We start from the raw sequence: 16,924 nt of genomic DNA on the forward strand, positions 1-16,924 counted from the left end.
AACAAAGCCTTTTCTGCCATCCACATAAATCTGCGAAAACAATGTAGTACATATACCAGGACTGTAGGAGCGCTGTAACACGTAAGAAAGGACTGCGGAACGCATGCGCTTAAAAGCAAGCGCGATGTAAACAGACTGTTTATGTGGATCAGATGTTCAGCTAAAAGTTCCGGTATGGTCAAATGATGCTGCCGGGCGAGCGCCATGCCGTAGTTCACCATTCTAGTGGTTATGAAGTGACTGTTGATGCCTTCTGGGTCAGAGGGCTATAAGAGAGGAGGAACAATGTCTTGATGTGAATGTTTTCAGAAAATACCGGATCCACTGTCCACACAGAGAAGAGTTTCCATATCTGTAAAGGATAACTAAATCTGGGACCCAGTTTTAAAAAGTATTGGATACAGTGGGTGGATACACTGGATTCGTCTGGATGGCAGGCCTAAACAACCAAAAGCTTGCGTGGATAAGACCCTTTTATCGCCGTCTGGATGGGGTCTATGTCTAAATTCCCTCTGTCCCGGTCGTAAGTCGGACGTTACTTGTATTCTAGCAGCCACAGATTTTAACAGGACACATATACATTCTCAGTCGTGCTCAAGCTTCAGCACGTATCTTTCCCCTGTCTGCTAGATTACAGATCCTTTTCCCCTCTCAGTCTGCCTCTTTGCTTTCCATGTCACCATTGTCACTCAAACCTTTGGGAGGATAAGCACCCGTGTGTGAAAGACCAAAGCTGAGAATATGTCATTTAATGGTTTAATGGAGAGTTTAGAATAGCAAGAGAGAGACTGCTGAGGACCCGGAGTGCTGTCATCTTCCTCAGCAACAATAGCAAGAGATCCACATCAGTCGTCTTTAATTTCTTTGGGGTTCATGACAAAAACAAAGGAACGTCAGATATTGTGTCCTCCTCAGATGAGTCACCTGCAGTCAGAGATATGTCCAAAAGCTTCCATGTACACATGAGAGCTGGTCCTCATATGAAGACGAAGCGTGGTGTGACCCAGTTGCGATGTTACGACTGTTAAACTGCAGCATCGTTTTCCACAGCTTGTTCCCTAAACGAGGTCACGGGGGGCTGGAACCCATCCCAGCCGGGGCGAGGGGCAGAGGACTCGCCAATCCCAGTACACATGGACAGACTCAAACCCATACACCAGGGTAAGCTTGAGAATAACAATGTCGGAAAACAAACAGTGAGTGTGGGGGGCACCGACAGAATGGGGTGTGTGGTATCCAAGACTCTACATCGTGAAGTCTAGGATTCTAAAACTGGACGCGTGCCACAGATTCTTTGTTGCCCACGCTTTCACTGGCCAAGTTGAGGTGAAGCCAAGCAGCGTTGGAACAGAATATCAACATGACTGAGACTAAATGATGGCTCCTCATCTCAGCTGAGGCCGACACAGTGGAGCCAGTCATGTTCCTACCATCAGCTGCAGTAGGTGAACAGGAAGGGTACAGCCCGAAAGGTGCCGTCACTCCTTTAAGAGGGAAGGGAATCTGATAAGTGCAGATCTTGTAATCAAATCTGATGCTCCCTCATAATGGATTTGCCATCAGGAGTGGGGCAGATATCCCCTGGTGACTGAAGGAGCAGCTAGTCGATAATATTCAGTTTACTTCACGGCATCAAAAAATAGCATCTTATTCCAATTTAGAGGAGGACCGACATTTGCCTGACTGAGATATTTGGGGAGAGACTGAACCGATGCTTCAGTCCGGACCAGGCAGAGCAGCAGTTATCAAAGCTGTATAAGGTGAGAGGGGAGATCGCAGAGAATACAGAGCAGATCTGTGTCAGAGGGAGTCTCCTCTCATTAGCTCAGTGTGTACCAGCCAAAGGGCCAGACAGCCAGCCAACACTCCGCACAGCACTGCTGGCATCTCCCGCCAGCAGCGAGGAATATCCTGGCGATGTCGCTGATGCTGTGAAATCAGACGCACACGTGTAGCTTAGTTTCAGTGCATTCCTGCTGCCAATGAATAAAACAATGTTTCAGACGGCTGCATTCCGGGTTTGTGGAACTGTTGACGTGGATGCTGAAACGTAGACTCAGACCCTGCTGTAAATTGCCTTTTAAAATGATCCCCTGCTTCACCCCTGTTCATTCACACTTCAACTGAAGTGAACTCTAATGGCCAACATCAAGCCACTCACAGCAGAAGTTGTCAGACTCCCAACTCAGCCCTGTTGTTTTCCAAGCGTCTACTGAAGAAACTCAAGTCCTTCTTAGGTCCTCAGACTCATCAATATAACAGCATTTCTTATTCCTCCCTCCTGCTACCCAATGACTCAACATGTGCATGGTCTTACTGAAAGTGACCACCACTTAATACGGACCATTTCTTCAAGAAAAACAGCCTAGAGAGACATAAACTTACTTATTAAAAGTATATTGAGCTCAAACTACTGTGACCGACATATCCAATGCTAAAAAGTCTCCATACCTCCTTTTTCCTCTTCTTAACCTTCGGCATCTTGTCCTCTTTCATCTTTTTAGGCTTCTTCTTCTTCTGTTGTTTGAGGGAGTCGTCGTCCGAGAAGAAGCTTTCTTGAAGAAGAGAACTGAGGGGAACAGAGTGGCGCTCCCCATCGTCATCCTCATCTGGAAAAACAGAAATGGAACTTCTGGTCAGTTGATCTGTGCCCATGTTAACCTCAAACAAAAGTTAAATTTTGATTTTTTTAAGCAGCAATGTTGTTCGCCCAGACAATAATCAGACCCTTTACTGTCCGGCATTCATTATGTTTGTGTGGACGTAGTTTCCGGCATCTAGCGCCGAGTCACCTGAACCTCACCCCCGCGGAGAGCTTACCGGGATGAGGTGCAGCTCTCCAGGCAGGATCAAGTGCGCCGCCAAAACCCAGTTTGCTTGTGTTCACATGTCGGACTATTGAGCACTTTGTCTCGAGAAAGAGTCCGCAGTGTGAATAGTCCCTTAAGCACCCGAAAGTAGGGGAGGTGTTCACCCCACCCGCGGGCTCTTATGATACGCTGACTGCAGCCAATCCCTCATTTGCTAAGCACCTGAATATAGGTATTTTGTAAAATACACACTAGAATGTTTTATAAACTTGTGCTGTTCAGAAGAAAATGGTGAAGTCAAATTAGAAAGCTGTTTATAAAGTTGAACCCTAAAAGTCTGCTATTTCTTTCTTTGAGACAAATTTTTTTCTTAGCAACTCTGTTAAAGTTTTGTTCACTGTATGCACTGTTGAAGCATAGAGTGAACCTATAGCTGGCAAAACCGATTAGCCGTGATGCTAATAATCACGCTAGTCATGTTAGTCAATATATTGTTGTGAAAAACAGTATTTGTACTGGACTTGTAAGGCATTCTTTGTGTTTACCGCTGGTCTTGGGTGTTTTATCAAATGTGGGGAACTTATTTTTGAGATGACAACAAACGTGTAAGTGTCCGTTTCTCATTTTATTGTGTTTATCACAGTATAGTGTAGATATCGCCAGCAAAACGGATTAGCTCTGACATTAGCCGCTAGCAGTTACCCTCCGCTAGCATTTATCAGACAGAAAAATAGTTGATTCACTGTCATTAGCAGTGTTTATGGTCCATCTGGTTTGGACAAGAGTAACATGCTATATATCATGTTTGGTCTGTCGCTGCTGCCGTTGAGTCCTCTGATCTGCAGACCTGCTCAGAGCTGCTGAGAGACGCGACCAGCGCCACATTTCATCATCCCTGGCGATTGTTTAGGAACTGATTGAAGAAGAATAGTTTCTAACTGTGATGTGTGTGTCCAAAGTCAACTCGAAATAAACGTGTGAGCGGACGTTTTGATGCTCACGCTCTGATTTCTGTTTGTCTGCTCCTTACTGAAATACGCTGAGTCATGATGCATGATGCAGCGCTTATTGAAGATGTACTCTCAGGTGATCAAAGGTATTTAAACTAAGCCTAAGTGGAAACATCAATACAAACGGATAGCACATAACACATCATGTAGGTGGAGATGAACATGAAGGAGACGGACTCGTGATGACGGCTGTGTCTTACACATTTCTTTCTCATCACCAAAAGATAGCGGTTTATTGTCAGCAATTCAGTAAATCTCAAACTTTTCCCATTTTCTTAAACATAAGATTTATAATCTGGGCCTGTCGGTCTTGCAGCTGCTTCAGCCTCTTGCTGGATCCTGCCTCTCCTCACTGGCTTCATGACGGAGTTCGATTCCTGATGTTGAATGATAGATGCTTCTAGCGTTGCCTTTGCAAGTGTAAGCTGGACAGTGTTGTGTATATTGCCATCTGTAATTACATTTTTCACTGTTTCGCCATGGCCTTTCCTCATAGGGGGCGGGACCAGAGACCCAGCTTTAAGGCAGCTTTGGCATCGCCAAAAGCAAATATTCTTAAACTACATATTGCTGCTTTAAGGGTCATTTACACGGCTTTATTTTTAAATTGCTTGAAAACTACTATCAACCGTTAACCCCCATATTTTATGCACTGTAAGGCGCACCTTCAATGAATGGCCTATTTTAAAACAGTTTTCATATGTAGGCTGCACCGCGTTATAAGGCGCATAGAATAGAAGCTAAAGCAGTGGCTAAGGTTGCGTTATCCATCCACTAGAAGGAGCTGCGCTAAAGCGAATGTCAACTAAACAGTCAGATAAGTCAAACTTCATAACCGGTAATAGAATATGAACCAGCGATCTGACCACTCTGTTCACTCCCAAAATGAATAAACAGCTGTTTTATTGTTCTCCCCGAAGTAATGTCAGTGACGTAGCATTTTTGTGACACAGTTCAGCTTTTAACAACAGCAAGGTATAACAGGTGGTGCACAGGTTTTTTTTTTTTTATCACATAGTGGAGGGAACATTTCCTTGATTCAGTAAACACGTAAAAGTCAAATGTGAGTGCAGTCACAATATAGGAACTCTTAAAACAAGAACAATATAACAACGTTCATGTCCATATTCACAATATTACCATCCTCGTTCAGAAACAGGTAAAGCTCACTTTGTCAGTTCATTCCTCATCCACAAATCCCTGGAATTCTTCTTCTTGAGTGTCTGAATTGAACAGTTGGGCGAATATGGCGTCCAACGTGCCAGGTTTCATCCCGTCAAAGTCATCATTATTCGAGTCAGAGTCGCTGCTGTTCAGTGACAATTCCTGCCTTCCTGAAAGCTCGGACCACAGTTGGGACTGATATGTCAGCCTGGTCATTGACGATCCAATGGCAGATAGTGCCGTATGTGGTTTGGCACTGTCTCCCCATCTTGGTGAACGTGTGTTTGCCTTCTGTCACCCACTGCTCCCACGCAGTTCGCAGTCTAGCTTTAAATGCCCTGTTGACACCAATATCTAGCGTCTGGATTCTTTCGTCAATCCAACCGGGATGACAGCATGCACCGAATTAATATGCTTCACTTTTTTTTGACACTATCGGTGATATGGAAGCACATGGAGTCGTAGATCGACTTGGACGGAGCTGTGTGAAAAAAGCCACCCGGTCTCTTGACGCAAATTTCTCTCAGCCACATCCATCCCTGCAGGTTAGCTTTGATGACCACGCTGGCTCGAAAGTTTTCTTTCAGCAAGGCTTTCCTCTTGAAAATAACCATGGCTGGAGGTTACTGGCCACTCGCCTAGCAGGCGAGAACTGCAGTGAATGATGACTTCTCATTCCCTGTGGTGCCTACATTCACAGTGCGCTTCACAGGAATATCAAAGGTGAGTGGAACCTCATCCATGTTGATCCGTTTTTTCAGCGATTTTGTTTTTGCAGTATGTGTGGAAAGCGGCCAGCTTTTCTTGGTAGTCTTTTGGCAGTTGCTGAGAAACACTAGTTTGTGTGCGGATGGCGAGATTACGTCTTTTCATAAACCAAAAGCATCAAGAAGGACCGCCTCTAAATTCTTGGTGTCAAGTTCACATTTTCACTCCAAGAGTTCATTCTGTCGAGACGCTTCTACTTGTTGTTCTCTAGTCAATAACCCACTAACACCCTAACTGTGGCCATCTTGCTTTGTCCCCTCGGAAACTGTTGTGTCTTTTTTACTTTCTGCAGGTCATCTTGTTGCTTCCTCCATTTTCACACCATTTATTCGTGAATGTTGAATTCTTTCGCTGCAGCTCCATTCCCATGTTCTACTGCATGACTGATAGCCTGGAGTTTGAAGTCTGTGTTGTAAGCGTGTCTCTTGAATGGAGCCATTTTGAGGTCTTTACACACACACAAATGGCGTGGGACTGGAATGCCTCTTTACCATTCTTACCTCTGTTACTTCGGTGATGCCCCCTGACTACGGTAGCCATGAGTAACCAATATATAAGGCACAGCTTTTGAGAAAGTTGAAGGCTTTTAGGTGCGCCTTATAGTGCGGAAAACACTGTATCTGCTTGTTCCAACCAATATCTTGAAGTCATAAACTTTACTTTAGGGGTAATTTACCTGCTTTATATTTTCTTTCTTTCAAAACATGTTCTGTTGTATGTCGTAATGGCAACCATTATTGTTCAAGGATCAAGCTCCGGTTCAAAAAGTTTTTTTCCGACACCAGTTGCACCTGCTCCTAGAAGTCATAACATTTTATCAGAGTCAAAAAGATGATGAACATAATGGTTTATTTTGGTCATCAAGTTTTATGACAGTCATACAACACTCATTTTTGACAGAAGGTTTATCATTAACACTACTATGGTTTGAAACAGACGGGTACAATTTTGTATATAAAGGGAGCGAAAATGGGACTAAAGACCACTCGGCAATGGCAATGCCACCTGAATGCACAAGGAAACTGAGAGCAAGCCACAATAATTCTGAAGTTTTTGTCAGTCTACTTAATCATTCCCAGAGACGGAGGTTCAGATGGTACGAACAGATGGGACAGCAGTAAAAAGGCCTTTTGCTCAGCCTCTGAAGGTCTCCACGATATGGAAAGCAGATTGGTGGCAGGGCACAAGTCTCTGAGCTTTCACCACCACCTCTTCACTGTTTTTGTTGACAGCTATTTAAAGCCACCAAATAACACAGCGTGGGCTCTGCAAATGCCCCTGAGCAAAACTGACATCCTCACACTCAAATGACCTTTGACAGCACTTTTTTTTCATCTGGAAAGTGTTCAGTACCATGAACACGTTTACATCATGACAGCGCCACCACATTGCTTCCATATGAAAATTTCAATGGCGATAAATCAGCCTCAGCACCATCAGACTAGGATGGACATTGTGTGCACATTAGCCTCGGTTTGTGGGTCACATCGATTCAATCCGCTGCAACCTGTAATTTCCTCTGATTAAAGCTTGGAGACCACTGATGTGCGCGCAGGTCTGCTTTCATTGCTAAATAGGATAAGTGGATGAGGAGGTACTGACGACACAGGAATTCCTCCTCCCAGATCTTTCCCGCCTGCTACCCAAGGGAGCACTAAACTGGAGGCCGAGTGTTGCCAGATTGACTCTGATACACGCGCTGCATATTTCATGCCCTCCGGTCTGTACATGAGACGCGGACGTAAGAACGAATCCGAGCTGCCCTCTGAACAAGCTCGGATCTGTGTGGCTTGGTCTGTTGTTTAGGATCAGGACTGCGACTTTTACTTCTCCATGGCAGCAGTCACAACGTTTGTACACGGCGGCCGCGGAATCATTACAGCTGACAAGCAACAGCAGGTCGCTCTGGTTCCAGCAAGCACAGAGGCGGAAGATATGCTCGGTATCCCTCAGTGCTCCTCCTGGGAGATCCCATTTAGCGGCAGGGCAGACACTCCATCTATTTGTGCTGCGGCTGTTAAAGTTGATCTGCACTCAATAGCGTGTGATTATGGCATTTATTTTGTTGAGTGTTGCTGCTGGCTAACACCGATTGACACGCCACGCTCACGGGAGAATGCAGTTGTTTTATAGTAATCTTTTAAAACCAGGTGAAGACCCATTCACCGTCGTAGCATGTCAGAATTCTAGAACATCAAGGAGTGCAACATATGACCCAAAAGTGAAGCCACTTTCAAAAGGACACACTGTAATGCTAGTCCTTTGTACCATCCAGCGTGACATACATAACCATTATATTTATCCTTTTCAAAAATGTTGATCAAATAAAAGATGGAAAAAACTAAATTATCATGAATATACATACATACATTGTTAGTAGTCTGTCATAGTCTATCCCAGCAGTCATTGGGCGAGAGCTAGGACTACACCCTGGACAGGTCGCCAGTCCATGGTAGGGCACACACACACCTACTGTAGGGGCAATTTTAGAGTATCCAATTGACCTAGTGAGGCACAGGGGGAACATGCAAACTACAGCTAGAGGTCCATTAATATTCCTTCGCTTTGCAACATCGCTCAAGTGTTGAAGGCGTTCCTGCTGTCACGCACAACACCAGGGCTCCTCATCCAAGAGGGTTCCGACTTCAACAAGCTAACAAGTGGATGCACTCCTGTAGCAGAATTCTAGGCTTAGACTCCAATGGTACACATTGGAACACTTCAAAACTTCAAAATCTCTAAGGAGTACATTCAACAGTGTTCTAAGACTCGGTGCCTTTGTTAGTCACAGTACTGTCTGCATGTGACTGCAGTCACAGAAGCGCAGATATAATTAGAAACTAATATGTATATATTTTTTTATACTTAACTATTTACCGATACTGAGCCAAACCACATCATTCTTCCAGACTCCACCAGACAAAAGTGTGGAGTATTGTTAGTGGCCAGATGGTGCCAGGTGTTAAGAGCGTGAGGGCAGCCCAGTCATTTGGCACCAGGATACCAAACGGACAGGAGTCATGTCAGATGAACGAGTCATCGGCGTAACAGCAGAGTTGCATCCTACCGGCGCACGGCCCATTAGTGAGAACAGTTGCAAGGTTTTCCCTGGAGAGCAGGCCTGTTTACTGGAAGTGAATTCATCTTTTTTTTTTTTTTCTACCTTGCCGCCCAGTTTGCAAGAAGGGTAGGATGTTCTCTCATCCTGTCCAATGAGGCCCTCGTGTTTTTCAGGAGTAATCCTGTTTAATAGATATGGTAATGAAACGCAAGAGACTGCAGTTAAAGTCGAGACGCTACATTTCAAAGGCATCCATGCAGCTGAAATGAAATGGTGTCAACTTTCTGTGCGTTCCAAAAATAGACATTATTTTTCAACTGGGGATAACATGAGTCTGCACACAAAAGCCTGTGATAATGTTTCAATTTTAGGGGGCGAAGAACAAAACAAGAGTGAAGACACCAGGAAACGGGCTGTGATAGCGTTGGAATCTCCAGAGGAACAAAGAGAACGAGGACAGTTTGTGCTCCGCGACAAACACAGCGAGGACACGCTTTTAGAGGTCTCATTCTCCCCCACTTTGACATTGTTGTGCATTAATTGCCAGAATCCTGATGATGAGAAGAACATGACCCACATTCCTGACATTCCCTGTTACATTGAAGCGCTGGATAAAAACAATTAGAAATGTCCCAAAACGCGCTCACTTACTGAATTGTTCTGGAATTGTGCTTAAAGCTCTGAGATACAGATCAGCTTTCTAAGGACTCAGATAGTTGCAGTACGAAACTGTATATTGCATTTGTTTCAAGGAGTGTGTTCGAGGGAATTATGACATTTTTGATAACATTCTGCTGTGGATCACTACCTCTGTGCTACCCAGTCAATAAAGATAGAGCTTAGGACAACAATCCAATAGGGACGACTTACAAGTGGATTTTTGCGTCCCAAAAGTGACGCTGAAGTCAGCCTTCCATTCTGCACATTGAAGCATCAGGCTTTCAATTGAGGCACACGCATGTTGCGGAAAAGAAAGGCACCTCTGCATCTGCATGTTTTTTGTTATGGTGTCTAGTTCACTTCATGTTTACTTAAATTTCACACTCCAACAGAGGAATGAATTAACAAAATAACTTCAATGTGCAAAAAAGAAGCAGCATATCCAAGCATATATGTATTTGATCTTGATATAGATAAGTTAAAATATGAAGACAATATCACGCAAAAAGTATTGCCATATTTTAGCAAATATATTGATACAATATCTTAAAATCAAGTATCGCAACATTTGAGCATATCGACATTTTCTTACACCTATTAAAGACGCTGTTATTACAAAGAAATGTTGTATGTTTTCTCTAGAGAAACATCATGTACTTCAAACTTATGTTATTATTTTTATATATTTTGGGGGGATTTTTGTAAATATGCTGATAATCATAATCACGACAAGAATGGAAGAGGGAACTGGACAAGTGGTAATAGGAATGGATGTGAGGAACCTTCCTCCAGGCCTCTTAAACAAAACCAGATACGTCCTCAGAAAAACCTGGAGATACATGACCATCACCTGCAGCTCTACTCCAGCAGGAGAGTGTCTACTTCAACAGAAATAAATCTAAATCTCATTCAACTGAATGAGCATGAATGCTCGTGCGAAGAAAGCAAAGAGTAGTAGGGCAGCAGAGTAACTGAGATTTCAACACTCATGACTTGCTATCCAGGTTCACCAACAACAACGAAGAACCACCACCGAGAAGCAGATTGGACGAAATGTGTTGGCCACTTTTGTTCAGTTGACCCAGGTCACTGCTATCGTACGTTCAGACACGCGGTCTGTCACTGGCTGACCAACTGATTTTTTTTTTTTGGCTTGGAAATAAATGAGCGACAAGTGTTTCCAAGTGTTTTTACACCTCTGCAGAGTCTGTGCAGTTTAATTGTGAGCCTGGTAAGTGAGGATGGTGGAGAGCGTTCAGCAAGCCATCACAGAGTGGAGGGTTGTGACTCTTCTTCTGAAAAGCTCTTGGGAGAAAACCTCTACATCACTCAGCGTGTGAAAAGCTCCTGGCATGGCCCCATCAACTCAGATCAAGGGTGAACTGTAATCACATCCAACGGAGGAGCGGAGAAAATGGACCGTTTTTACACAGATTTGCAGCTGTAATAGAAATACTACGGCGGTGGACAGTTGCATCTGGCTTTTATGGTATGGGGCGTGAAGGGTTAACACATCAGCAGATCATCAACATCTGACTGAGAGCCACATACGTTGAAAATAGCTTTATCTTTCCCTGCATTTCACAGTCAGGATTGGTGTTTTATCAGCCTCCTCAGATAGAGATCATATTACGTTCCTCAGCCAGGATGAAGACCTACATCCTGTGTCAAGTCCAAAGAGTTTACAACACTGCAGGTGCAGCTCTACTTTGACAGTGAACTCAGTATCATCAACATATCAACATCAACACACCCCGACTGAATGATTTGCATTGAATATGAAGCAGAAATATCGTGCCCTCAAACTGCATGTGTGAATACGATGGGCAGTAGAACACAAATCTTAGCGGCAACATTAGCATTGTCGTGCTAAGACGCCTCTGACCATCTGATTTTTTTACACTACCATACCTGTCAACTCACATGTTTTCCCTGTGTTCTACACTTTTTTTTACAATTTCAAGTCATGTACGACTTTTATAAAGGGAAAAATAAAGTCGAATAACAAAAATTCCCACTGACGTTTTACGTCAGGCCGATATTGACTCGCCAATTTCGGATCCAAAACGGATCGTCTCATCTCGCTGGTAGCTGACGACGGCCAGCGCATCATACTAGCAAAAGTTATCCTCAGTCACACATTTAGCTTTCTCGTTGCTTTCGGCTTTGCCGATAGGAGAGTTGCACTGTGGCCCACATCCGTTGTTTTGAATTGTGTCGCAAGAGGAATCATTCAGACTCCGATTCTTCCATGCTTAGTTCTATGATATTTTGATTGAAAGACACTATGGAAGAATTATTTATTTTAAAACATGCTGCACATGGTAAATGCAATGCAAGAGCTTTTATATGTGTTGTCTTTGTTATCATTTTCCAGTAGATTGTCTGTCTCGCTGTGATGTAGATAGTAATAATAAAATATTAAAATTCACCGCTATTGTGTTTGTAAGGTGTCTTTTCAATTTATAAGGGGAATTGCACCGCTTTATAAGGGGGGCTATTGGCAGAGGTTCACAGGTATGTACTACCTGGTTTCATCTGTACGTTTCGATAGCAGTTTTAGCAGCCGATAGTAGTTTTTTCTTCTTTTTTGGGGTATTTTTTTTTAGCATTTCATACATTGTTGATGGCCGTGAGAGCACATGTCCAGCAGGTGGCAGTACTCAATCACTCTCCATGAGCTCCTTCTGTGCCACAGAATGAATCAAAACGCTAATTCAGGATTGACTCATATGTTCCCAGTGCTTTTATCAGCGTGTCCTTAAAACCTTATTTATTATCCGCCATTACATTTGTTTTATTTTTTTTTTTCGGGACAGTTTGACAGATAAACACAAGCGATCAGGTCTTTTAAAATTCTATATTAAAATGATTTTGAAAATAAAATATGCAGATTTACTTTTTGGCTGAAACACTATACATTATATGAGTGTTTAACAATCGACCTGGTGTGTTCTAGAACCGATTAAAAGTTGGGTTAACCGTCTAATCCAAAATGGCTCGGTGCACTGTTAGTAAGTTATCATGCAGGCGCAGATCCTTTCTCGAGCATGCGGCAGGTTTTTTTTTTCCATCATGCTCTGCGTTCGTCCGCACAGTTGGATGCAAAGGCACAGCGAAAACGTCCAAACACACCTTGAGTCGTGCGGCTGGGTAGCAGCTCGACTGCCCCCCTCCACCCCTCCTCTTTGGTCTCAGCCCTTTTCCCCGCATTCAAGGCGTAGCGGCGCAAAAATAATGTGAAGGACACCCCGCCCCCCCTCCAACCACCCCCCCACCCCCACCTCACCTGGCATGTCGTCCTCAAAATCCATGTCGTCCTGTCCCTCGTCTTCATTACTCAGAGACCCCGGCATCTTCAGCTCATCGCCTCCTTTTCACAGCGAGAAAGTAAAACGCTCCACGCGCCGCAGCCTCGATCCTTTCTCCAGAAGGGGGAAAAAAGAAAAAGTCACGACAGATTTTTATCCATTTAAATTAAAAAAAAAAAACTGAGCTGGGTGTTGCGAATGAAAATATATTTACCTCTGATCTCTGTGCGGCTCTCGCAGGCGGAAAAATAAAAGACAAAATGGAACACACATGCCCAGATTGTGACGTCTGGTCTGTTGCCATGACGATACATCCCATAATTTCAGCCACAACTAGTTAGTCATGGCAGACTAGTCGGCAGGTAAACTTGTCGTTTGCCGATCGGGGAAGAGAAAAGAGGCGGTCGCAGATTCGGACGCAGATTTCGAGTCCAGAGATTTCAGACAAAAACTTCCTGGGATGTGAGAAGGGAACGCAGAGAGGGGGTTGTTTGAACCGGTTTACGGGAGCAATGCGTGTCCCTGACGGACGCTGGAGTTGGTGCCTCGTCGGTGTCGCGGAGAGTTGTTCCAAAGTCAACTCAAGTGGATGCTGGTGGCAGCGGCGGTCCGTCGGTTGTCAAGGTTACCACTGTAACACCGATGTCCTCACCGAGGCGACGTCAAAAGAGCTGCCGCTCCGCTGTCGCGCGCGAAAAATACATTCAAATATAGGGGCAAAATACAGCTCTTTAAAGGTGCCAGGTTCCCATACGTTTTATGAATTAATTAGTCTTTAAAATATGGTTGAATGTCAACTCTCTAGTAATGAATTAAAATCGTGAACATTTTGTTGCGTCTTCAATGTCCTTTTGTAGTACACATTATATACTGGGACTGTTGGGAGGGCGGCGCCAAACAAATAAAAGAAGTTAATGGGTTATAATATACATTTAATTCAACGAATCCCTTTAAAAAAACAAATAAGTGAAGAATAATAAGTACTATGATGGCAAGTATTACGACATTAAGTACTACCTGTGTTAGCTGTGTGCACTGAACATGAAAACAAAATAATCTTTATTTTGAGAGGCAATAGACTTCCAAGCAACGCTCACTAGTATGAAAATAAAACTAACTGGCACCATGTGGAGAAAAGTATTTTCCTTTCACAGTATATTTTTAGATTATGAGCAGCAGGCCTTTACATTTTACTTTCCCCAAACGTGTCTTGATCAGTTTCATAGTGTGACACTGCTGTGAGGGCATCATAAATATAGGCAGAAGGCCACACTGTTTATCTTACTAAAGCTGTTGATCTTCCCGGCCAGCTGGCGAGGTTCTTCCCATGAGCTGGAACCAACAACCAGGTCTGCCTCACAGGTCTTCAAAATCATCCGGACCAGACAAACTGGGCGCCTCAACTGCTTCCTCTTGATGCATCAGCCCAATGGCTCTTTGTCTTAAGGAAAGCCCAGCTGACAAGAAATCTGCATAACAAAATAACATTTGACCAACACAGGAATCGAAAATAAAACTCTCCGAAGCCCAAATGGTGGCCCATTTAACTTTGGAAGATATTTTATTAAAATGTGGTGACAGAAGTTTAATCCTCCTCTTCTTCCTCTTCATCCTGATTGATCTGGAAGTAACGGAGCTCGTAGCTTTCCTTGGTGTTAGCCACCACCCGCAGCCAGTCCCTCAGGTTGTTCTTCTTCAGGTACTTCTTGGTCAGATACTTCAGGTACCTGTGGAGAAAAAAAGGAATCAGCATCACAGAACCCTTGATGTTTAAACTGCAGAAGAAATAGGTTTGATAAGTGGTTCACAAGCATATGATACTACATGGATTTAGGTGAGCTCATAAATAACAGATGGGCAACACCGCCCCCTCGTGGTTAGGATCATACAAGCTCTTCCAAGAACCTAGTTCGGATCACATTCTGGAAGTACTTTCAGCAGTATTCTTCACTGCCATTAAGTTATGATTGTAGTCAAGCAACACAAAACAAACTTTGGATGTTCATGTCCATCTACACAACAGTGATTGTTAGACTACACACATATGGGTGTATTACAGTAGAACAAAAGCTATTGAACAGATGGTCTGACTGCATGTGCAACACAACTCAAGTGGGCTGGACGTGAGGCAGCAACGAAACTAGCAAAGCGTTCCATTTCAGAAATGACTTGCAAACCACATGAACTAGACATGTGAATTACTACAATTAAAAACTACCTGCTAACTACTGACATTCTTTTTTTTTTTTATCGTGATGATTCAGTTTGGGCATCATTTGAATTTTACCAATTAATGTGAAACAATTTTCTTTGCACACAGTTAAAAAATATTTCACCAAGATCAGACTAACATTAGTATGACATATTCAGCATAACTTATGTTTGCCAGTTTTGACTATTAAAGTAAGCTCATCTGTAGCACAAACTTGAAAGTAAAACTTTTTTTTCCCCAAAAAAAACAGACAGGATAATAGCCAGCTGTCAAGCTTGGCTCCCTTAGCTGGAGTGTTTCTGGTGTCACATGCAATACATGCTAATACATGGTACACACCTCAATTGAGTGTTATGTCAGAACTAAGACAAACTATATTAGATCAGAAAATGATTTGAATCCAAACTTATGACAGCACTTCAATCCGTCACTGCTCCAAACCCCTCTGTGAGTGCGAGTGGCCTGACTGAGGTGCGGGTGCAGTGGGCACATACCAAATAAGGCCAAGAAAGAGCCAGACCTTTCAGTCAGGAACCAAAATATATCACTGTCAAACTGATGGTGATCCTACCTCTTGGAGAAAGGGACCTCAGAGTTCACTGAAATCTTGCTCTTGCTCCTCTCAATGGACACACGGCCATCACCAAGGTTTCCAGCTTTTCCATTGACCTTGATGCGCTGCTGCAGGTACTGCTCCTGATCAAGCAAAAAGGAAAACATCAGCGACTCCCCCACCTCCAACAGCTGGCCATTTCCAACACGACGTTTCACATCATTAATGGCGGCCAGCTCAGAGACATGTGGGTGGGTTGGAACAATTTATTTATTGCACCTTTAACATGAAGTGATGGGAACGATGCCATGTTTTATGTCTCCATATTAGACAAGGCAACGTAAATGCCTCCAGTAATAAAGGCTATGGGACGTGTACTATCAGGAAGTGTCTGGTTCTACTCCTCAAATGCTAAAACAAGTGTCGTTCCGGTGAAAAAACATTCAGCATTCATACGTATTGTTTACAACTCCCTATGATCATTCATCGGTAACAGTGATAATCTGAAATGTCAGCTAGTGAAACGCTAAATAAATTCAAAACAAATTACAAAGTTGGCAGCGTCCATGATTCCATCTTCGACAGGGTGAGTGCAATCCAGAGTGAACTTCAGGATCTGCTTCTTCTTCTTCCCACCACCCTGCTTCCTCACAGGCTGCTTCTTCTGTAACATAACACGAGGGAACACATTATAAGAGAACGTCAACTCTGGCACGACAAAAAGTAAAGCCCATGTACCGCGACCGTTTTTTTCCCTGCACAACTACAGCACGCTAACTAGCTTAGCAACAACCGCTAGCTCAACGTGGTTCTGCTCAAGATGAAAAAGGTTCTTTAATTGAAAGATTAAACAGATAGAACGCACGTTTGTAATCCTCTATATGGTATTCGCGCAACGGAGCCGAATTTTCTCAAAATGAAAGGTTTATTCTGCCGTATATTTGAGCCGAATCTACTCACAATCGGAGCCATGTCGGACACACTCAGCGAAAAGGAAGGAGCGGGCGCTGCGCAGGGAATATTAAACACCGCTGCATCATCGATTCGATCGATTAGTCTGAGGTTGATTAAGCAAATGAATTGACAGCATTGTCTCTTTTACATTTGTTTTCACATCACATTCATGGATAATGCTGATTTTATATATCGGATTAATGTTTTACAAACGTTACTTTACTACTTGCAGAAGCACAACACAAGTACTAATAGTTTAAAAACAGTCATGCAGTTATAGTTGTTGGTTTTTACTTGTGTATGCGGGCTCTTATATATTGTTTTAGATAGATCTATCCATCTATGGATACTGTGGCACAATGTCTGGATCTTTTGGATCGAATGGTGCAGAAGACCGTCCATCCCATGAAAGACTCTGAGA

General features: G+C 43.4%; 2 protein-coding genes across 5 annotated transcripts in view; both read right to left on the minus strand.

The window, feature by feature from the left end:
* Positions 1-13,371, minus strand: part of chd5 (chromodomain helicase DNA binding protein 5) — a 37,911-nt gene extending 24,540 nt beyond the window's left edge. For 3 of the 4 annotated variants that reach the window (XM_053869068.1, XM_053869066.1, XM_053869069.1), the window contains exons 1-3: positions 12,999-13,371; positions 12,763-12,894; positions 2,452-2,609 (exon numbers count right to left, since the gene is read on the minus strand). In XM_053869068.1, coding sequence (XP_053725043.1) covers positions 2,452-2,609; positions 12,763-12,829 — 225 coding nt within the window. In that variant the 5' untranslated portion in view covers positions 12,830-12,894; positions 12,999-13,371. Of the gene's footprint in view, positions 1-2,451; positions 2,610-12,762; positions 12,899-12,998 lie in introns of all 4 variants that reach the window. The other variant, XM_053869067.1, reaches the window with a different exon arrangement.
* A 955-nt stretch (positions 13,372-14,326) lies between these two features.
* Positions 14,327-16,562, minus strand: rpl22 (ribosomal protein L22). The gene is made up of 4 exons (XM_053868401.1): positions 16,510-16,562; positions 16,100-16,213; positions 15,568-15,692; positions 14,327-14,511 (listed from the first exon to the last, which is right to left on the minus strand). Exons 1-4 carry the CDS (start codon positions 16,519-16,521, stop codon positions 14,370-14,372), a joined length of 393 nt encoding a protein of 130 aa, XP_053724376.1. The 5' UTR covers positions 16,522-16,562; the 3' UTR covers positions 14,327-14,369.
* Between the last annotated feature and the right edge of the window lie 362 nt (positions 16,563-16,924).

This window comes from Synchiropus splendidus, chromosome 6 (genome assembly GCF_027744825.2).
Source record: "Synchiropus splendidus isolate RoL2022-P1 chromosome 6, RoL_Sspl_1.0, whole genome shotgun sequence".
NCBI classification, from domain to species: domain Eukaryota; kingdom Metazoa; phylum Chordata; class Actinopteri; order Syngnathiformes; family Callionymidae; genus Synchiropus; species Synchiropus splendidus.